This window comes from Chiloscyllium plagiosum, chromosome 11 (assembly GCF_004010195.1).
Source record: "Chiloscyllium plagiosum isolate BGI_BamShark_2017 chromosome 11, ASM401019v2, whole genome shotgun sequence".
NCBI classification, from domain to species: Eukaryota; Metazoa; Chordata; class Chondrichthyes; order Orectolobiformes; family Hemiscylliidae; genus Chiloscyllium; species Chiloscyllium plagiosum.
The window spans coordinates 84,535,871-84,560,384 of NC_057720.1; the positions used below are offsets into that span (position 1 = coordinate 84,535,871).

Genomic DNA, 24,514 nt, shown 5'->3' on the forward strand with positions numbered 1-24,514 from the left:
TGGGTATTTCCTAAAGTCAAATGGCTTTCAGCATATTCAGACAGCTCCATACCATCCATCATCCAATAGTGTGGCAAAAAGAATAGTCCAAACATAGAAGGCAAACTTAAAGAAACAGCCTACAGTCTTGCTCGTTACCAAATTGTCCCAGCTCCTGTTCGATTATAGGACCACTGCTCACACAACTACAGGGATAGCTCCAGTAGAGTGGTTGATGGGGAGAAGATTCCACACCAGGTTGAACCTGATATTCTGGTGAGGGGAGCTCTGTGCAGTTATTTCAGAGAATAACACTACAATCTACTTTTAAGGATGTGGTAACATAGTATGATGGAAATCACAACAGTGTTTGGCAACAGTTCAAAGTCAAAACTTTCATCTGACATTACTGAATCAAAAGAAAATGTTATCACCTTGACCTTCTTGACCTGTCTATAGTTGACCACACCAAACGCAGTGTTATTCTTCACCTGGATTCTGATCCACCCTGCTCTACCTCATGACAATCTCCTTTGCTTCTTCCACTGTTGCAAAATTACCAGATTTATTAGATTGCTTACCTGACATTAAGTACTGAATGAGCAGAAAATTCCTCCAATTGAATATTGGGAAGACTTTAGTTCTTTATTTTGGTCACCACCTAAATTCTGTTTCCGAACAATAGTCTGAGATCAAACTCATCTACTCACAAATTTCATGTCATACTTATCTCATAGGTGAGTTTCCAATTTCAAATATACATGATTATTGAGATCATTTATTTCCTCTTCTATAACCACCTCATCTCAATTCATTGTTACTAAAACCCAATAAGCCCTTGATCTCTGTAGATTTTACTATTCCAGTGCACTCCTGGCTGATCTCCCACACTCTACCCTCCAAAGTCCTGAAGCCAGCTTAAATCTGTCATCTATGTTTTAAATCAAAGTAAACCTTATTAAGATATCAACCCTGTGCTCACCAATCTATACTGTCGGTCTCAGTAAATGTGCCCTTTCGTGCCACTTCCTAATTACAGATTGTTTATACTGGCTGAGTGATCTGATTTTCCACACCGATGGCAGTTTTTGAGTCTGCATTGATGCTCATCTCTCAACCACCATTTTGTGAACGCTCATGCTCGAGTTTAACTGTTGAGCTTCCTTGGTCACTTACATCCAGTGATTTGAGTCTAGGCTACTCTCTATCAGTACTCTTTTCTGAATTGCTTCACATCTTAAATCACAGATCAATCTGTCTCTGATAAACTGAATTAAATTAAATACAGTTCACTGTATTTTCATAATATTGCCTTACAGCACCAAAATTTCCTGCCATTTTATACTTGTTTTTTTTTTAAATTGGGAAAGGGCCTATGTAGCACAATATACAAAAAAGTTTAGCAATACCTTGCTGTTATCCCCCTTTAAAGCAAGATAACCCTGAAGCTGCCTTCACCCCCTGAAAAAGTCTACAACCCAAGCTCAAAACATAGCCTTCCATGTTACTGTGAGTATTCCTAGAGGGTGAACAGGTAACAAGCTTCTTGTACAGTATTCACCACTTCCCTGAGGTGAATTTTGTTCTAAATCTATGCTAACAGTACTATTCTCCTCTTCTTTTTCAAAGTGCCTCAGAAATCTGCAGTAAGGGCCACGATTGTGACAGCCTGACAAATTTAAGCAATACAGATACACAACAATATCTAAGTACAATGATACAAACTTTGTGGGAAAGTAAGCTGTAAGGAGAATGTGAAGAGTCCACAAACATATATAGATGATTCAGTGATTGGGCAAGAAAGTGACTTTTTTTCTTATTTACAGAATGTGGCTGTTGCTGCCTAGGTCAGCATTTATTGCCCATCCGAAATGCCCAGAGGAGAGCTAAGAGTCAACCACATTGCTGTGGGTCTGAAGTCACATGTAGGCCTAGCCAGGTAAGGCTGACACATTTCTTTCCCTAAAGGACATTAGCAAACCAGATTTTTTTTTCAAACAATTGACAGTGGTGTTAGGATAACCATTGGACCCTTAATTCCAGATTATTTGGTACGGAATTCAAATTCCACAACCTACCATTTAGCAGCATTCAAACCTGGATACCTAGAATATTACCTGGGTCTCAGGACTAGTCATCTCGTGCTAATACCACCAGGCCACCAGCTCCCCATGACTATTATGTACTATATTGTGGTGAGATGTGAAATCATTTTGAAAACAGAATGAAAAAGCAGATTTCTTTTAAAAGGTGAGGGACGAGTCCAATGTTTGTATTCTGAGCAATACGAGTGTCCTTGCTTTGTTGTTAGCATATTAGCCAAAATGCTAGCTGGATGTTTGATATAAAAGCCCAATTGCTCACACATTGTCTAAGAAACAATTTTTTAAAAAAAATAGAGTAACAAGTGTACTTATTCTATTTGTCTCGGGTTTTCTTCTCCCCTCCAAGAATTGAAACATTCAGGATCTTTCTAATTCAATGCAGTATTTAATTTCCAAATAAAAGTGATCCATTAGGTTTAGCACATATAAGTTGGCTGAATATTTCATTTTCATAATGGATGAATTGTGATGTGCATTCCAAAATGTGGTCCAATTATGAATATCACATAATTGGAAATTAATTGTGAAACCTGAACAGCTCACATGCAACGAGTTAAAATTTATGGGAAACTTCTGCTGCGATAAATGTTTTTTTTAGTCAAGGACACATCAGAAAAATTTAGAGAAAAAGTTGAGAACTGGAACATTTTAATATCATTCTTCGACATATTTACAATTCAGAAAACTAACCTTGTGCAATAGTTAAACATGTATTTTTCTTTTTGACTTTTCTGAACAAATAGCTGATATGGTCTAATGGTTTATAATAATCTGTCAAAGAATCAGTGAAGTATACTTCACAGACACAGCATCGTTATACTTAGCAAAATGTGTAACTGACTAGCATTAGTGAGTTTTGAGAGGATTTGCAGCTCAGGTTGAGATGCTGGATGTATGCTTGCTTGCTGAGTTGGAAGGTTCATTTTCAGACATTTCGTTATCATACTAGGTAACATCATCAGTGAGCCTCTGGTGAAGCACAGGTGTTAGTGACCCGCTTTCTATTTATGTGTTTAGGTTTCCTTGGGTTGGTGATGTCATGTCCTGTGGTGATGTCATTTCCTGTTCTTTTTCTCAGCAGTATCCTTACATTCAGATGAGTAAGGACACCACTTCAACTGGGACAATACATCCATCCTAGAGCAAGTCAAACAGAGACATGCACAAGAATTCCTAGAAGAATGGCACTCCAACCAGAACTCTATCAACAAACACATCGACTTGGACCCCATTTACCACCGTCTTAGAAAAAGAACAGAAAATTACATCACCAACCCAAAGAAACTTAAACACATAAATAGAAAGTGGGTCACTAATACCAGTGCTTCACCGGAGGCTCAATGATGATGTTACCTAGTATGGTGATGAAATGTCTGAAAACAAACCTTCCAGCTCAGCAAGTAAAGGTACATCCATTGACTAGCATATTGGGGAAGTCTCAGAGAACTGTCAACATGGGTCATAAATTTTTAATCAATCACAAGACCCCATGCAAATTTTTAGCTTCAATTAATTTGTTTTTATGAGATTATCAAATGCAATCTATTTTATAAACACTCTATCTTTCAATTCCATGACTCAAGTCTCAACTAATACTCACGTGATTAAACCTCCTAGTGAAGGCTACGACATTTGGTGATGAACTGTGCTTTTCCTTTTTATTCCAGCCACAACTTGACAGCTCCTAGAAAACAAATTGTTGAACTTATTACAAGATTACTCAGTGTAAACCAGGCTTTCCAATGCCAAATATGATTGTTTCTTTCCACATTCATACACTCATGACTGCTTTCGTAGAGAGGCCTCCAACATTCTATGTTTCATAAATCTGACTTCATTCAAAAGTCTGTAGCTCATGTTGATCTAAGCATCAAGCCCGGTTTACACATCACTATTTGCATTGCTGACCTATGTCAACATTAAATCAAGCAATACCTGAGGCTTCAACAAAAATCTGTTTTCAAGTCCCTCCTTTGCCTTGCTCTATTCTATGAGAGAAAGTGAGGGCTGCAGATGCTGGAGATCAGAGCTGAAAATGTGTTGCTGGAAAAGCGCAGCAGGTCAGGCAGCATCCAAGGAACAGGAGAATCAACGTTTCGGGCATATATTGGGGAGACAGGCCGCCGACTTGCGGAACGTTTCAGAGAACACTTCTGGGACACCCGGACCAACCAACCCAACCACCCCGTTGCCCAACACTTTAACTCCCCCTCCCACCACCTTGACCTCCCTCCACCTATCGCATTTCCAAAGCCCCTCCCCCAAGTCCCTCCTCCCTACCTTTTATCTTAGCCTGCTGGACACACTTTCCTCTATTTATTTTAAAGCCCTGAAGAAGGGCTTATGCCCGAAACATCGATTCTCCTGTTCCTTGGATGCTGCGCTTTTCCAGCAACACATTCTCAGCTTGCTCTATTCTATGTCTATAACCTCCTCTTGCCCCACAATCCCTCAGAAGAATATGCAGTCACATAATACTGTATTTTGAGCATCACAACTTTCAATTGCATCACCATTGTTGACTGTGCCCTTAGTTGTCTCAGGCCTAAACAGTCTCATTCTCAAGACATTCATCAAAAGTAACCTCTTGAAGCAAACATTTGGCTTTCTGTCCAAATATATCATGATGTACCTTGGTGTTAAATCTTGCTTCCTAACACTCCAGTGAGGACATGTTTTTTACTTTAAAGGCATTTTATAAATGCATATTGGTGTTGTTACTTGACACTTAGCCCAACTCCCCAAAACCTTTCCGTTGTCTACAAAGCATAAATCCGGAGTGTGACGGAACAGTTCTCAAATGTTGGAGATATGTGATGCCACAAATATGCAAAAAGCTCGACACCATCCACAACAAACATTAAGGAGCAATAACTCACTTTAATGCAGGATCTGGAATTTTCTTTTGGGAAAAAACTAATAGTTTGGAAAGCATTTGTTTTCAGTTCAGAAGTCCAGTGGAAGCTAAATATGTAAAAGAATTTCTCCTGAAGGCAGGCAATAGCTTAGAACAGTTATGAAATAGGGGTATCTCAGTGTAAGGATTTTAGGTTGAAAGATCCAGACCACAAGTATTTGGTTAGACCTTAATGGGGTTATTTGAAGCTGAGAAAGTCTAAGGTCAGTTATGTGATTAGATCAAGGAAGAGGTTAATTCTCAACACAATGAATTGAAAGAAACAGTTAGGGTAAACATATATATGTGATAGAGAAGCAAACTTTCTCTGGTGTTTGAGTACAATAATGTGAATGTGTTAATAAGCGGGATTGCATTTCTATTGTGCGTTTCAAAATCTTTCAAATTGAGTTATACCAAAATAGTTTCATTTATTCTATTTTATTATTTTTGCATATTAAACAGCTCTTTTATTGTAATAACAAAATCTGCAGCATTGCATGCTCAATGAAAGATCACCCCTCCAAATTAGAAATAAACAGAGTATTATCTATCTAACCAAATTTCAATCTAGGATCCAACCTATCCGGCAATAACATCAGATAGGATCATAACAGCATCTTCAAGAGATTTACTAGAATAGTTCCAGGAATAAAATATCAGTTACTTAAATAGACAAGAGAAGCTGTACTCCTTACAGTAAAGGAGACTAACAGTTGAGAGGAAAGATCACCAGACCCGAAATGTTAACTTTGATTTCTCTTCACAGATGCTGCCAGATTTGGTAAGCTTTCCAACAACTTTTGTTTTTGTTTAAGACTACCAGGAGATTAGGAACAGATGTTTAAAATCGCAAAGGGGTTTGTAAAGAAAAATCTGGAAGTAGCTCTTGTGGTGTGGAGGTAGAGTCCCTATCCCTGGATTGAGAGTCTCATTCAAATTCCACTTGCTACAGAGATATATAATACAATCTCTGAATAGAATAGAAAAATAGGTTAAATTTTTTAAAATGTACACGAGACACAAACTGCTACTGTTCATGGTTAATAGATGAAAAAATACATCAGGTGATTTGGGATGGAAAACAAAAGTTCAATTATGTGTAAGAGTACTTCTGGATATAAAATAAAGGAAAATTGAAGGGCTTGTGGCAGAGTGCTAGTGTCCTTGCTTCTGGGCCAGGAGGCCTTGCTTCAAGTTCTACCTGATCTGGATGCGCATCATATATCTGAACAAGTTGATTAAAAATAACTGAAGGGGAACAGACTGAAGGGTGGTTAAGAAGGGGGATATATTTATGATTGGCAAATTAGAGGCATACAGATGAAAATTGTTTTTATGCAACAATTAGTAAAGATTTGGAAAAGCACTGTCTAATAAGGTGCTAGATACCACGAAATAGAGCCATTAATACGGAGTGACATTTGAGATGTTTTGTTGCTAAGGTTGAGGTTCTGGATGTAAGTTTGCTCGCTGAGCTGGAAGGTTCGTTTTCAAACGTTTCATCACCATACTAGGCAACATAGTCAGTGAGCCTCCGGTAAAGCACCGGTGTTTGTGACCCGCTTTCTATTTGTGTTTAGATTTCCTTAGGTTGGTAATGTCATTTCCTGTTCTTTTCCTCGGAGGGTGGTAAATGGGGTCCAAGTCAAAGTGTTTGTTGGTAGAGTCCCAGTTGGAATGCCAGGCTTCTATGAATTCTTGTGCATGTCTCTGATTGGCTTGTCCTAAGATAGATGTGTCGTCCCAGTCAAAGTGATGTCCTTCCTCATCTGTATGTAAGGATACTAATGAGAGTAGGTCATGTCTTTTTGTGGCTAGTTGATGTTCATGTATCCTGGTGGCTAGCTTTCTGCCTGTTTGTCCAATGTAGTGTTTGTTACAGTTCTTGCAAAGTATTTCGTAAATTAAGTTAGTTTTGCTTGTTGTTCGTTTGGGGTCTTTCACATTCATTAGTTACTGTTTTAGTGTGTTGGTGGGTTTGTGGGCTACCATGATGCCAAGAGGTCTGAGTAGTCTGGCAGTCATTTCTGAGATGTCTTTGATATAGGGGAAAGTTACTAGGGTTTCTGGGCACGTTTTATCTGCTTGTTTAAGTTTGTTGCTCAGAAATCAGCAGACTGTGTTCATTGGGTACCCATTCTTTTTGAATACACTGCATAGGTGATTATCCTCTGCTCTTCATAGTTCCTCTGTGCTGCATCTTGTGTGGTGGCTCATTGAAATAATGTTCTAATGCAGCTTTGTTTGTGGGTGTTAGGATGATTGCTTCTGTAGTTCAGTATTTGGTCCGTATGTGTTGTTTGCCTGTAGATGCTGGTTTGAAGTTCTCCATTGGCTGTTCACTCTACTGTGACATCTAAGAATGGCAGTTTGTTGTTGTCTTCCTCCTCTTTTGTGAATTTTGTGAATTCATAAGGATGTTATTGATGGTCTTGAAAGTTTCCTCTAATTTCCTCAAACATGTCATTCATGTAATGGACTCAAAGCTTGGGTTGGATGGTTGGCAGAGTTGTTTGTTCGAGTCTCTGCATTACCATCTCTGCTAAGAATCCTGATATTGGAGATCCCATGGGTGTTCCGTTGATTTGTCTGTAGGTTTTGTTATTGAAAGTAAAGTGGTTGGCAAGGCAAAGGTCCACTACCTTAACGATGTTGTCCTTGCTGATGAAGTTGGTAGTGTTTGGTGCATGTGTCTTTGGTTCTTCTAATAGTTTCCTTGGCCAGGTTGATGTTGGTGGACATGAACAGAGCTGTTACATCAAAGGAGACCATTACTTCATCCTCTTCTATCTTGGTGTCTTTGATGGTGTTCAGGAATTCTTTGGTGGAGTGGATGGAGGGGTGTGAGTCTTCTACTAAGTGTTTTAGTCTTTGGTGTAGCTCCTTGGCTAATCTGTATGTAGGTGTTCCAGATAGCGAGACAATGGGTCTGAGGGGGCTCCTGGCTTGTGAATTTTGGGTAATCTGTAGAAGCATGGTGTGTTGGATCTGTTTGGTTTCATTTTGGGAAGTCTGTCTTATTTAATTGTCCAGGTTTCTGAAGTTTTGAGTAGGGTGTGATTCAGTTCTCTAGTTGTGGGGTCGTGTCTATCACCACCTGTTGGTAAGTATCAGTATCTGTAAGTAGTGCATTCACTTTCTCAATATAGTCTCTTCGGTTTACGATGACTGTCAAGCAGCCTTTGTCTGCAGGTAGGATAACAATGTTTTTTATCTTTTGGAGCCCTTCTAGTCCTTTCCTTTCTGATGTATTGAGTATGTTTCCTTCCTTTTCTCTGCTTAATGTTGGTATGACTGTCTGGCTGATGGTTTTCTTCTGTGAGTTCATTGTCTTTCAGTGTTGTTTTTAATGCTAAGGAATCTTTCCTGTTCACATCCTGGAAGTTATAATTTAATCCTCTTACTTACACAGCTTCTTCAGTGCCTGTTAAAGGTCAGTCAGGTAAGTTTTTTATCCATGCTTCTGTGTTGTCTGTGTTATTATTTTGTGGGTGTCTAGTTTTTGCATCTTCTGTGTTTTTCATTGTCTAACGCCTAAGGCGCATTGTACTATGTCTGTCATTCATGGTCTGTTGTGTTATTGAGTAAAGTTTTTTTGGCAAGACACTTCCCGGTTCTATTTATAGTCTGTTGTGGGCATCATTACCTTATTCTCTAAGTATTCTGCAGCCATTTTGCTCTGCTATTCTTTTGGCTAGTGGGATGTTATGGGGAGGTTTGTATTTAAGACATTTGATAGTACCTGTTTCCCTTGGCATTCGTGCAGAAAATACAGCTGATCATGGGTGGTGCTCTGTCGGATGGCGTTGGTTTCCCATTTTAAGGCCAGTTTTATCGTATTGCACCCATCGGTGTTAGTGCGTTTTTGGAAGATTTGCAGCTCAGGTTGAGGTTCTGGGTGTAAGTTTGTTCACTGAGCCGGAAGGTTCATTTTCAGATGTTTCGTCACCATACTAGGTAACATCATCAGTGAGCCTCCAGTGAAGCACTGGTGTTAGTGACCCGCTTTCTATGTGCTTAGGTTTCCTTGGGTTGGTGATGTCATTTCCTGTGGCAATGTCAGTTCCTGTGGTGATGCCATTTCCTGTTCTTTTTCTCAGAGGGTGGTAAATGGGATCCAAGTTGATGGGTTTGTTTGGCTTCCCCTGGGATGGATGTGTAGTCGACTGAGACAACACATCCATCCTAGGACGAACCAAGCACAGACACGCACAAGAATTCCTAGAAGCATGGCATTCCAACGGGAACTCCTCAACAACATTCCAACAAACACATCGACTTGGACCCCATCTACCCCCCAGAGAAAAAAAACAGGAAATGGCATCACCAACCCAAGAAAATCAAAATGCAAATAGAAAGCGGATCATGACCAAGTGCTTCACTGGAGGCTCACTGATTATGTTACCCAGTATGGTGACGAAACATCTGAAAATGAAACTTCCAGCTCAATGAGCAAATTTACATCCAGATTCATTAATAGGGAATTTGTTAAAGATTTAAATAAAAACATATTACAGGGATAAGGGGAAAGAAGAACAGTGAAATTGCCCTGAGAAAGCACCAGGGCAGAAGATGTGAACAAAATGGCATCATTGTATGATGCACCATTCAATGATCCTGCGAAACAGTGAGGAGCCAATTTTAGCCTTGGGAAAAACTGATCATTATTAGCACAAGACTACCTCATGCTGACATGCAGGGCAGATGTGAGCAATAGACTGCACCCAACTAACATACAGTGCAAATTTAAAAAAAAGACAATGGCCTCATCTTCCAGTCAATTACAAAGAGAATGTGCTCACCACTGATTGCACTTGAATCTATCACTTACCATTTTATACTGGAGGTTCTTGCAATGTCCAGTGTTGGCTCCAACAGGGTTGCAGTAACAAACAGGAGGTTTGAACTGAAGACATGCCGCTTAAGATGTGACTTCGGTTCATTGCTTTGCATTGTTTGACATGGAGTTGTCACTCTCGGACAATGGATGGCCTTCCCTCAGTGGCAGCACATACTCTCTCCAACAAAATATTCACATTCACCCACCCCTTCTCCCTTCAAAACATGCAAACACCCTCTTCCCCAAAAACACTAGCTTCCCCCTCTCTCTGCCCAAAACACACCCTACCCCCCTCTGTCTGCCCTAAAATGCTCAAACTCCTACTTCGCAATCTCCATCTCTCATGACCACCCACTCTCTCACCCCCAACCACGCTGGTGCAGGAAAGTGAGATAAAATTTGCCAGGTTGGCAATGTGCCATGTGCATGCTTCAGACATCAAGGCAGTGTTAACTTTGTCTAGTCAATACTATGCTTTGATACTCCAGCTCATTTACTTGATGATTTATATTAATCACCAGACTTCATACATTATCTGAAAACAGCAACTTTTGCCCCATTTACGAAAAGCTCTGTGCAAAAAATAGTAAAAGCCAAATAGCCCAAATCTCTCTGGTTCTGGCCATCTGATACCACTATGGTATATTCAACAGCAATACAGGCAGGATCAAAGCCGCAGTCAGAAATTAAAACTGCCTTATCACGTGTGCATGTTGGAACCTTCACCATATCCCAACACGCATCAGTGACTTAGCCTGAGAAATTCACCGCTCCCATACTGGAAGATGTAGGCCATGATTTACGTACGAGTGGTTTCAAATCCCTCTGTAGCTTACTGTAGCTTTTCCCATTCAAATAATATTCAGCTCATCTCTTCTTGCTGCCAAAGTGCATAACTTCACATTTTCCCTCACATTCTACTCCAATTCACAATTGTTTCCACAAACTGTCCCTGCAGACTTGTCATCCTAATCACTTGCTCTCCCATTCCTTTTTGCATCATCCACAAACTTGGCGACATTTCATTCATTTCCCTCCTCTAAGCCAGTCATTTACACTGCAAATAATTGTGGCTGCAGCTCTGATCACTGTGGTGCTCCATTAGTTAGAGACTACTAATCTGAAAATGTCCCCTTTCATAAAACATAGACGGTTGGGATAATTGGTTGATTCTCTATCCATGCTAATATATTGCCCTCAATGCTACGGGCTTTTATCATGTTAAATAACTTTATATGTGGTAGCTTATCAAATGTCTTTTGGAAATTTACTCATGCTATATTTACTGGTCTTTCTTTATCTATCCTGCTTATTACCAGCTCTAAGAATTCTAATACATCTCTCAGGTATGATTTCCTCTGCATGAAGCCATGATGACTCCATTGATAATATTATGCATTTCTAAATGCTTTGCTATTACAAAAAAGCAAAATACTGCAGACGCTGAAAATATATAATAAAAAGAGGAAGTGCTGGAGAAACTCCACAAGTCTGGCGGCATCAGTGGAGAGAGAAACAGAGGTAACATTTCAAGTCAGATATGGCTACTTCAGAACTGAAAGGAATGCAAAACTTGTATTTTTTATGCAGTTGACTGAAAGGGAGGAGGAGAAACTGGAACAGGTTTTGAGGTTATCTGCAGCAGAAGACAAAGACGGTGGTAAAGAGAAGTAGAGATATAAAAGGTGATGTAAATGAAGGTGTGAATAGGAGAAATACGATTTATATGAGGCACAGTCAGTAGGAGGAGTTAGAACAAAGAGACAAAGTGAGAGAGAAAGAGAGAGATGCAGGATAAATAAAGTACAAGATAATCCTCTGATGTTGTGCAACTTATAATGGAGTCCAAGAGCTTTTAGCCTAATTATTGCTCAAATGATAGTTATTGTACTTGGTATATTCCGTCTTTGCCCTTTAGATTATGTCTTCTATCATGAAAACTGATAGAAAGTACTTGTTTAACTCTGCCATTTCCTGGCTCCCCACTATTATTTCCCTCGCCTCATCAGCTAGGGGATCGATGTTGCCTTTACCCTCTCTCTTCCTTGTTATATATTTGAAAGAACTTTTATACTTGCTTTTGTACTGTTTGTTGGCTTAACCACAGTTTGTTTCCTCCCACCTCACTTTTTTAAAGTCCTCTTCTGTTGTCCTTTAAAACGTTTCCAATTCTCAGACTTACCACTAACCTTTTCAACATTCTACATTTTTTCTTTCAATTTTAAAGGAACTCTTAACTTCCTTGGTTAACTATAGCTATTTACTCCCTTCTTACAATCCTTCTTCCTCACTGGGATACATCTTTACTGTGAGCCACGAACTATTTTCTTAAACATCTGCGGTTGTTCATCAACTATCTTTTCTTCAATTGGTGCTTCCCTGTCCGTTCCAGCCAACTGAGTCTCATTCCTTTATAATTACCCTTCTTACACAGCACAGTTCAACACAGTTGTTTGTGACCCAGACACTTCATTCTCAAAGTGAATGCTAAGTTCTACCATGTTGTGGTCATGGATTCCGAAGAGATAATTTAATCACAGTATCTCAAAATCACAGAGGGAAACCATTTGGTCATTATGCCTGCACCAATTCTTCAAAGAAATATCATTACCAAATGAGGACTGCAGATGCTGGAGATCAGAGCTGAAAATGTGTTGCTGGAAAAGCGCAGCAAGTCAGGCAGCATCCAAGAAGCAGGAGAATCGACGTTTCGGGCATGACCCTTCTTCAGAATTCCTGAAGAAGGGCTCATGTCCGAAACGTCGATTCGATTCTCCTGGTCCTTGGATGCTGCTGACCTGCTGCGCTTTTCCAGCAACACATTTTCAGCTATCATTACCAAGTGCCAATCTCCTGTTTTCTCCTCACATCTTTCCATATTATTTCTAACCAAATAATCATCCAGTGCCTTCTTGAAAGTCTCAAGTCAACCTGCCTCCATTTCTAGGCAATGCATTTCATAGCTACTTGCTGTGAGAAAACATTATTACTCCTATTACCTTCGCTTCTTTTATATAGTTCTGCCTTCTCATTCTTGCTGCTTGTATGAGCAGGAATAGCTTCTCCCAAGCTTTTCTTTTTTTTTATTTGTTCATTTTGTCGGATGCAGGCATCCCTGGCTGGCCAGCATTTATTGCCCGTCCCTAGGTGCCCTTGAGCCAGTTCACAATTTTAAAAAACCTTTATCAAATTTCCCCTCACCTTTTACTCTCCAACAAGACCAATGGTGCCCACAACTGCTCAGGATACTTAAATTGAGGTTTGACAGGTGTCTTAAGAAGTTCAACATTGCCTCCATGCTCTTGTACTGTCTGTCCCTATTAATAAAGCCAAGGACAGTTTATGCTTTTTATTAACTGCTCTTTCGAACCGTCCTGCCACCTTCAATGATCTGTACACATGTACTCCCAGGTCCTTCTGCTCCTGAACCCCCTTTAGAACTGTAACCCCTACTTTGGTAAGAAGACTGTTGAAAGACAATCCAAAGTGCATCACCTTACATTTCTTTACATTGAACCTCATCTGCCACCCATCAGTCCACTTCTTTGGAGTTCCACTGTCCTCCTCACAATTTACAATTCTTCCAAGTTTCGTGTCATCAACAAACTATGAAGTTGTACACCATAATCCAGATCACTAACATATTATCAGGAAAGGCATGGGTCCAAATAAGGAACTGCATTACAAAATTTATTCCAGTCCAAAAAATAGCCATTGATCATTACTCTGTCTTCTATCACTTAGTCAACTTTATATCCACATTGCTGCAATCCCTTTTATACAATGTGTAATATTTCTTCCAAGTATGTTGTGTAGCACTGTATCAAATGCATTCATGAAATCCATCTTATACAACAACAACTTCACACTCACTGAGCCTGTTATTTATTTAAATAATTCCAGCAAGTTAATTAAAAATGATTAACTTTAAAAATCTGTGCTGACTCTTCTTAATCAACCTACGTCTTTCAAAGTGGCTACTGGTTCTATCCCAAATAATTGTTTCCAGAAGCTTGCCCACCACTGAAGTTAAACAGACTGTTCTGTAACTGCCAGGATTATCCTTCCATTCTTTTTTGAACAATTTACTCTGAGATCATCTATTAAATCTGCCTCATTGAAATTACCAGGTCCAAAATCCCCTAAGCCCTGTTTGGATCCACAATATATTGTTCTAGGAAACCGTCCCGAATATCGTCTTGTGAAGTCTTCGTCGTGGCTTTCTCTACCAATTCAATTTTCCCAATCTACAAAAAGATTAAAGTCACCCATGATTAAACTACTGTTTTTTTACTAGCCCTCATTATCTCCTGATTTAATCTGTCTCACAATATAGCTACTTGGCAAACTACCCCCACCAGTCTCCTTTCCATTGTTATTTCTTAAATCTATTCATCAGGGCCCTACTTTTTTCAGTCCAAGACTTTCTTGCTGTTGCACTCTTTCTATTCCATACCAACAAAGATACATCCACCACCCTACCTTTCCCGTTTACCGTATCAAAAGTCACATGATCCAACCCATCCATGCCGACCTGATTTCCCAACCCAATCTAGTTCTACCTGCCAGCACCTAGCCCATATCCCTCCAAACCCTTCCTATTCATATACCCAAACAAATGCCTTTTAAATGTTGCAATTGTATAAGCCTCCACCACTTCCTCTGGCAGCTCATTCCATACACGTACCACCCTGTGTGAGAAAAAGTTGGCTCTTAGGTCTCTTTTATATTTTTACCCTCTCACCCTAAACCTATGCCTCTAGTTCTGGACTCCCTCACCCCAGGGAAAAGACTTTGTCTATTTATCCTATCCATGCCCCTCAATTTTGTAAAAGTCTATAAGGTCACACCTCAGCCTCTGACACTCCAGGGAAAACAGCCCCAGCCTGTTCAGCTGCTCCATATAGCTCAAATCCTCCAACCCTGGCAAGATCCTTGTAAATCTTTTCTGAACTCTTTCAAGTTTCACAATATCTTTCCGACAGGAAGATCAGAATTGCACGCAATTTTTCAACAGTGGCCTAACCAATGTCCTGTACAACCGCAACATGATGCCCAACTCCTGGAATCAATGCTCTGACCAATAAAGGAGAGCATACCATACCTTCTTCACTATCCTATCTACCTGCGACTCTACTTTCAAGGAGCTATGAACCTGCACTCCAACGTCTCTTTGTTCAGCAACATTCCTTAGGACCTTACCATTAAGTGTACAAGTCCTGCTAAGATTTGCTTTCTCAAAACGCAGCACCTCACATTTATCTGAATTAAACTCCATCTGCCACTTCTCAGCCCATTAGCCCATCTGATCAAGATCCTGTTGCAATCTGAGGTAGCCTTCTTCACTGTCCACTACACCTCCAATTTTGGTGTCATCTGCAAACTTACTAATTGTACCTCTTATGCTCACATCCAAATCATTTATGTAAATGACAAAACATAGAGGACCCAACGCCGATCCTTGTGGCACTCCACTGGTCACAGGCCTCCAGTCTGAAAAACAACCCTCCACCACCACCCTCTATCTTCTACCTTTGAGCCAATTCTGTATCCAAATGGCTAGTTCTCCCTGTATTCTGTGAGATCTAACCTTGCTAATCAGTCTCCCATGGGGAACCTTGTCGAATGCCTTACTGAAGTCCATATAGATCACATCTACTGCTCTGCCCTCATCAATCCTCTTTGTTACTTCTTCAAAAAATTCAAGTTTGTGAGGCATGATTTCCCATGCACAAAGCCATGTTGACTATCCCTAATCAGTCCTTGCCTTTCCAAATACATGTACATCTCTCCAACAGCTTGCCCACCACTGACGTCAGGGCTCACTGGTCTATAGTTTCCTGGCTCGTCCTTACCACCCTTCTTAAACAGTGGCACCACGTTAGCCAACCTCCAGTCTTCTGGCACCTCACCTGTGACTATTGATGGTACAAATATCAGCAAGAGGTCCAACAATCACTTCCCTAGTTCTCACAGAGTTCTCGGGTACACCTGATCAGGTCGTGGGGACTTATCCACCTTAATGCATTTCAAGATATCCAGCACTTCCTTCTTCTGCCCCTGTACCTTAAAATCTTACTAAAAATTTGCTTTATGAACAGAAATTTATCATATAGGTACTTCAGATCATTCTTTGGTTTAATAATAATATTCGGCAGTTGAATAAGTTCAGGATCTAACTGACTCCATCCATTTGCAATCCTCATGCTAAGCAAGGACCTAATGAAGAATTGTCAACATGTAAGCAATTGGTAAGCAACTAATGTATAAACTTCAAGTATGGATTCAGGGAGAGCTAGCCAATTGGATAAAAAATTGTCTTGACGATAGGAGACAGAGGATGGTGATAGACATTTGTTCAAACTGGAGGCCTGTGGCGAACGGTTTGTCACAAGGATCAGTACTGGGTCCACTGTTGGTCATCATTTAGATAAATGATTTGGATGAGGTGGCATGGTTAGTAAGTTCGTGAATAATACCAAAATTGGTGGTATAATGGACAGTGAAGGTGGTCATTTAAGAGTGCACCGTGATCTTGATCAACTGGACTGAGAAATGGCAGCCAGAGTTTCATTTAGATAAGTACAGTGTGTTGCATTTTAGTAAGACAAACCAGGGCAGGACTTAGAGTCATAGAGTCATAGAAATGTATATAATCCTGAATACTTAGCTCTTAGCTTTGATTGCCTTGTAACCACGTCTCTTTAAATGCGAACAGACCATACCCATTATTCTCTATTTCATTTCACATATTGAGGCAAATGTGTGACTAGATTTAGTTTTACCAAATTAAGCAGGATAGGTGAAATGGATACAAATTTAAGGGCACTTTATATGGTAGTGATTATAATTTAGTTAGAGGTGTATAATTTCCAGTACTGGTGCAATGTCTGGTATGTATGCCAATCATCCCAAAGACTGACAGATCTTATCATAAGCATATCCCATTATTTATTCCAAACAAGCAAGGTATTGACCATACCCAATTAACCCATGCTTGCAAAATTCACATCACACTGCCAACATTAGACCTAATTTTTAATTGCTGGATAACCCTGAATGCAAAAAAATTGCCTGTACAACCAATTTAGCTACAGTGTGCCACACTTGTGTGTACTGGAGGCTACACTAAAACACAGGCCTTTGTAGCCAGAAATAACATGTACACACGCTGCGCCAGTTTCAATTCAAAAAATGAATAATAGCCATTATTTTCACTTTTAAGGGCAATGCCCTGACCAAACAATTTTGTAATAAACTATCTATCATCTTCTACTTAACATTTATGTATTTACTAACGAAACCAAGCTAACCTGATCTCAATATTAAACCTGATATAGCCAATTATATGTCTTCTACTGTATGACTATCTTTGTTAAATTCAATAATTATTATGACCATTGGAAGAGTGGGACTAGAAAAGCAAATACTGTACTCCTCCAGTCTCGGTCATAACAATGCTCTCAGGTGTATTTACTCTATGAAGTTTTGGGTAGTTGAACTATGATAGTTATATAAATTAGTTATTTAAAAATTAAAATTCCTCAATATGTTCAGTAGCAAATAAGATTAAATTTCTCAATTTTCAACATGAATACCTGCTTGTATTTAGCTGCATTTCTATCATTTGTTTGGCAATTAACAAAATGTATAATAGTGATAAAGCTTCAGACACTTTGACACATGATGAGATGTATCAGTCATCGTACCATAGTATCCCCACAGTGTGGAAACAATCCATTCGGCCCAAGTCCACACCGACCTGCCAAAGAGCATCTCACTTCCCTACCCTATCTCTGTAACACTGCATTTCCCATGACTAATACACCTAACCTACACATCCCTGAACGCTACGGACATTTTAGCGAGGCCAATCCACTTAACTTGCACATCTTTGGACTATGGGAAGAAACCGGAGCACCAGGCACAAATCCACACAGACACGGGGAGAACACGCAACTCCACACTGGCAGTCGCCCGAGGTTAGAATCGAATCCAGGTCCCTGGCGATGTGAGCTTGCAGTGCTAACCACTGAGCCACCATGCCAATCTTTCCTATTTTTTGTTTTGCTATTTTGCCTCACTCTCACTCCATCATCTTACTGTCTCTATGTGGAACCACAGGAGATGGGTGAGACACTAAACAAATATTTTGTGTTAGTATTTACTGCAGAAAAAGATATACAAGCTAGAGAACTTGGGGAAATAAATAGTGATATCTTCGAAGTGTCCATATTAGGTAGAGGTGGTGCTGGTCTTAAAATGTATAAAAGTGGATAAATTCCTGGGACCTGATCAGGTGTTCCCCAGAACTTTGTGGGAAGCTAGGGAAGAGATTGCTGGGCCACTTGTTGAGATATTTGTATCAGTGACAGCCACAGGTAAGGTGCTGGAAGACTGGAGGTTAGATATTGTGGTGCTATTATTTAAGCAAGTTGTAAGGAAAAGCCAGGGAATTATAGACCAGTGAGACGGAGGTCAGTTGTTGGAGGGAATTCCAAGAGATAAGACTTGGAAAGGCAAGGTCTGATTATGAAGAGTGAATGTGGCTTTGCGCATGGGAAATCGTGTCTCACTAACTTGATTGAGTTTTTTGAAGAAGTGACAAAGAAGGTTGATGAAGGCAGAGCAGTAGACATTATCGGTACGGACTTCAGTAAGGCGTTCAACAAGTTTCCACAATGTAGACTGGTTAGCAAGGTTAAATCATATGAAATTCAGGGTGTGCTGGCCAATTAGATACAAAATTGGCTTGAAGGTAAGAGACAGAGGGTGATGGTGGAGGGTTATTTTTCAGACTAGAGGCCTGTGACCAGTGATGTGCTGCAAGGATTGGTGCTGGGTCCACTGCTTTTCATCATTTATATAAATAATTTAGATGTGATAAAGGAGGCATGGTTACTAAGTTTGCAAATGACACCAAAGTTAGTAGTGTAATGGACAGTGAAGAAGGTTACCTCAGAGTACAAGAGCTTGATCAGATAGGCCAATATGCCGAGGAGTGGCAGATGAAGTTTAATTTCGATAAATCTCTGCATTTTGATAAGGCAAATCGGGGCAGACTTGTCCAGTTAATAGTAGGGTTCTGAATGGCTGAAGCGGTGGTGGTGAGGAGCAATGTTTTCATGCAGAGGGTGGTGCATGTATGGAATGAGCTGCAACAGGAATTGGTGAGGCTCGTACAATTACAACAATTTAATTCATCTGGATTGATATATGAATAGGAAGGATTTACAAAGAATGGGCCAACTGTTGGCAAATGGGACTAGATCAGTTTAGGATATCTGGTCCGCATTAACAAGTTGGACCAAAGGGTCTGTTTCTGTGCTGTATACCTCGATGACTCTGTACATGGAAAGACAAATAGAATTAACATTGCAGGTTGATCTATCTTTATTTCGAAAGTCTAGCAACTGCGGTCATCTGTTTCTCATAAAAATTGCATAACTGGCCTGTACTGGTAAAAGGTAAAAATTGCCATAGTCTTTCCAGACCATAGGGCTCCTTTCTCATTGCGAAAGACATGGCTGGTGGTGTTTTAACCTTAGGACCAGCACGCCGCTGACAAGGGGAGAATTTGAGAAGAGAAAGAGTCTTTCATGGTAACCTCAGCTGCTGTGGGAATTGAACCAATGTTACTGGCGTCACTGAATCACAAATCAGTCGACCAGCCAACTGAGCTATCCAACCCTCCACTGCTGTACTGACAGCTTAGCCAGCCTGAGGTTACAATAATTGAAAACTGATACTCACTAACAGCTATTTATTTTCACAGCAGGTAGCATCCCATCAGTGGTTCACTTCAGAATTTGGTTGCTGGTCAGGTTCCTAATAGCATCAAATGGGCTCAGAGTAGGATGCTCATCTTTAAATCGGAGAATATTTTATTCAAGCGCTATCGTAGAACTTGAACACAGGACACTGAATATTTGCTGGTGAGGCAACTAGCTTAAGTTGCGAAATTTCTGCAGTCACTGACCCGCCTTAGAAGAAAGAACCCAAACTGATATAATGTTTGTTCCAAGGGGGTGTGACAGAGTGAAACCCACCAATACCAGAAGCACAGCATAAGCAGCCAGGGAAGGTGGTAAAGAAGTCCCATCTCAATTCATTAGGACTTTCTTAGAGATATATTTAAGGTGGTTAAATCCTCTAATCCTCACTGTCTTCACTGTACTCCACACATTCTCCTGCCCAAACATGCCCTCAATCGAGCCCATCACCATCATATACTCAATGTCAATTCATGACCTTTCCCTGCCCTTCATATCATATACTACGTAAAGATACAATAAGCCACATTTTAACAATGGCATACATGGAACTACTCAGAGAAAAAAAAATTCACAAACCAGTACCTGCGAAACCGCTGTTCATCCAACCTTGTAAAAATGTCAGGCATATCATTAAAAATATCAATAATAGATTTCAAATGCTTCACACCTCTTCATATTATATAAATAAACATTAAGATAGTTATGAGATCATAGACAAAACTGTAATCATTTAAAAGATGTCAGTCAAGCAAAGGCAACAGTCCAACCCAGTTATCAAAACAGATACCTGGTTGAGAGAATGTTTTTATGAATCTAGACTTTCAGCCAAATGTGCAGTATGTGTCCAGCCTGGTCGATGTTCTAATGTGGGGAGGATCTCCTTAAAAACATTGCAACATGGCAAGTAGCATTAAACTTAACACTGAAACGTCAGACAATTGGTGAAACAACAGGCCAACAGGCATAATTAATGGTGCTCTTATCACACTGGGTCTGAGGTATAATGTGTGCTTTAGACAAAATGTGAAAGTTACCAAAAGCTAACAAACAGTCCCTGACCGAGATGGTTAGATCAAAATAAATGGTGGCATAATATGAATCTTTTTGAAGTACATCTTGTGATTAAATGGCAGAATATACCTTTGCACATTTCAAATCAAAATTGGAAAATTGATATTCAATTTTTTGATTTCATGGCAACAATATACAAATTGCACCATGTAAAAGAGAAAATCCAGCAAATCAAACTAAGACTTCTGACATAAATCTCAGAAATGAACCAACACAGTTCCAGCCGTAACAAATAAAAGTGTTTTGTTTTAATTCATAGCTGAGTCACTGACCAGAGTTACTTTCCTAGAATCAAGAGAAAATAAAATAGTACTTTCAATCACAATTAAACAATTCAAATCAACAGTAAGATCAGAAATTCTGGAGAAATCAGCAAATTGCATTTAAAAGTCAACAACTTACCCCAGCATGTGCTGGATTGGAACTAAACAAAGTTACTGACTAGAATCAATCTAATGCATCCAATAACCAACAAATACCATCTTCAGAAATGAAGATATCCTGCTACATATCAACTGTAAATACCATCATCAGTAGCTACTATGCTCGTACAGTCACTAGAAAATTCTAGTAAAGTACATTGCAATAATCAAATCACAATTGGTTGTCATGTTTAAGCACAATTCACAAACCAGTACCTGCGAAACCGCTGTTCATCCAACCATGCTTAGAAGCACGAGATTAATAATCATGACTTTGAAGCTGAAAAAGATTGTGTTAACTCAAATGTAAATCTCAAATATCTTTTTCTCAACCTTCTTTCTTTAAATAGTCTAGAATTGGACCAGTGCTTAAATATTTGGCAATTCGTTATAACACATCTCAGTGGGTACTTCAGAAGTTTATTTGGAGCCACATCCGTGTTTTGAAAAGCTAAATGGGTTTGCTTTTCTTTCCTCCTGAATGCATTTTGCCCATGCATTCCTTATGCTACTCTCTACTAAGCAACAAACTAAGAAAAAAGGGGTGGCATGGTGGCTTAGTGGTTAGCACTGCAGCCTCACTGCAGCAGAACCTGGGTTCAATTCCTGCCTCAGGCAACTGTATGTGTAGAGTTGCACATCTTCCCCGTGTCTACATGGGTTTCCTCCAGGTGTTCCGGTTTCCGCCCATAATCCAAAGATGCGCAGGTTAGGTGAACTGGCCAAGCTAAATTGCCCATAGCGTTAGGTGTATTAGTCAGGAGTAAACATAGGGTAGGGGAATGGGTCTGGGTGGGTTACTCTTCAAAGGGTCGTTGTGGACTTGTTGGGTTGAAGGGCCTGTTGCATACTGTAGGGAATCTAATCTAATCAAAAACTTGAGTACTGAAAGTAGTCATATGGTTTTGAAAGATTTTTTTTCACATCAGTAGAGTTTCGGATGAATTCTGCAACTGTGCTGGGACACAATGTGCAACTCGAAGTCACAGGGCAGGTCATTAAAAGTTTTCCTTAGGTGCAAATGATTTTGAAGAAGTACACAAATAGGAGATGAAGACAACTGAATTGAAGTAGACGGAGTAACTGGGAAATCTATCCTCAACTAATCAACTTCGATGAGGGCAAGAAAATAATTTGGGATCAGATATCATCAACACTAAAGTATAAAAGTACATTTCAGTTTCTAAATGAACAAGTACTTTGCAAAAAATGTTCAATATGATAAGTCTATTATCATAACAACATATGTTCAGCTAAGACCAAAAGGACAGCCTACTTGATTGGTACCATAATGACAAATAATCATTCCATCCATCCCAGACACCTAGCAGTAGCATACTCACAATTGATCTGTTTGGAAACCAGCAGCAACTCCATATCAGTCAAAACACTAAAGAAGCAACCAAATGTCTTTCCAAGTCAACATTTCAGAGTCTGAGATTATTCCACACACAATCATTTACTTGCAGATTTTCCTTTCGATCATACAGCCTGCTCAGAAAGCTGAGACGCAAGCACATATCCTACTCTGTAAATCTAATGCACATGTTCAAAATAAAGTTCCATCAACAATTTTGATTTTATTGCTTTATATCTTCCCAATTAAAGGAATGTTAAGAACAGTCAGCTTCTGGTTAAATTTGAAAGATGGTGAATGATAGCACAGCAAACAACCCATAATTTTATGCAAAAGTTACATACAGTTGGATTAAACATTGGAATAGCAAAATTAGCATGAACATGCCAATTAGTGATCATTAAATTGGCTCAGAATGGTACACAGTAATCAGTTTCATTGTGACCAACAACCCTAATCTTCAGTGTTTACAAGTTCTTAACACAAATTCAGAATGCCTGGCCCCAAAGTAAAATGACTGTATCGTACACTAAGTTTAAAATGTCAATGAACACACAAATAAGAAAGTAAGATCAGATGTGAGTTTCTTCACAATTTGTTTTCTCACTACAGAAACTTTGAAGAACTCCTTTCTATATTTCTTTTAATCTGTTGCCTAAAGCCGAAAAAGTGATTTGCAAAATTAGAGGGGACCAGGACAGAAAAACATATATAAATTGGAATTATGCCTGGGCCATTTTGTTTAAAAACTAGACTATTTTATATAATTAGAGGTATGAAGACTTCAAAACACATCTAGCAAGAGCAAACATTTTCTAAGTTCCCTACCAATGCCTTAAGAAAACTAACAGCAGCTGTTTTTTTGTGAAAATTTATTAAATACATTTAGGAAAAATTAGTTAATTGATAGAAGATATTTGACATAGCCTAACTGTATTATCCAATTGAAAAGGTTATACTTTTAAGCCTATAGATTACATGTATCTTTCATCAAATGAAATATATTCTGAGAAGAACTTAGCTGTTACCAGCTAAAAAAGTGTCTATATAAATTTGAAATTTATTACTTACCAACTCTTTCAGTCAACAAACTTTCCAGAACATTTGCAAAACCTTTGGAAGTTATTGCTTAGGGGTTTGCTTCAAAAAAGTTGTCCCATTCTAAGACAAAATCAACTTCATCTTTTGTATTTCAATTGCAAAAATACAAATACAAACTTTTGAGTTAATCATGCTAATATTAGACATTAAGTGCGTTGTCAAGTGCTTTAATTAAATTTGACAATAAAACTCAAGATATATACATATATTGTTCAGGATATTAGAAATTCAGCCTTATCAGTGAATCACAAAAATACTTGCAATCCGAAAGATTAATTTTCCAAATCAATGTAAGACCATACAATAGTTAAGTGAACAAAAAGCTGCAAGTGCTAATCCTCAAAATTTCATAGTTAACTGGATTTTTATTTCCTTGAAATATATGTCTCACAAAAGAAAACAATCAGCAGCAATGAAATTTTAATGGACCTTCTTAGGTTTCAGTCTTAAATTGAAACAAATGCTCAGAAATGTAAAAGATGAAATTAAACATCCAAATGTGCCAAGCTAAATTCCAAAACTGTGTGTCAATAATTTAGCACTGTAGACCAATAACCTTAACTGGACTGAAAAAAAATTAACTTGTATGTTTAAAGGAAGGTTCATAGATCCAATTGCTTGTTTTTTGAAAAAGTTAATTCATGGGATGTGAACTTCATTGACTGGGCCAGCATTTATTACACATCCCTATTTGCCCTGGAGCATGTGGTGGTGAATTTTATTCATGAACTGCCACAGTCCATTTGCTGTAGATATAGTCACAATGTTATTTGGGACAGAGTTCCAGGATTTTGACTAGATTTCCAAGTTAACATGGTGAGTGGCTTGGGTGCGAATTTGCAAATGGGGTATCCCATTTCCTGATGAAGGGCTTTTGCCCGAAACGTCGATTTTCCTGCTCCTCGGATGCTGCCTGACCAGCTGTGCTTTTCCAGCACCACTATAATCTAAACTTTGACTTCCA

The 24,514-nt window shown here is 39.2% G+C and overlaps 1 protein-coding gene across 8 annotated transcripts in view; it reads right to left on the bottom strand.

Annotated features, from left to right (window-relative positions):
• ralgps2 (Ral GEF with PH domain and SH3 binding motif 2) overlaps positions 1–24,514 on the bottom strand; it is a 519,857-nt gene that overhangs the window by 309,675 nt on the left and 185,668 nt on the right. For all 8 annotated transcript variants that reach the window (XR_006313046.1, XM_043699973.1, XM_043699970.1 and 5 more), the window contains one exon: positions 3,685–3,768. Coding sequence is in view for 7 of the 8 variants with exons in the window: in XM_043699973.1 (XP_043555908.1) it covers positions 3,685–3,768 (84 nt within the window). In the remaining variant the exon portion in view is untranslated. The remainder of the gene's footprint in view (positions 1–3,684; positions 3,769–24,514) is intronic.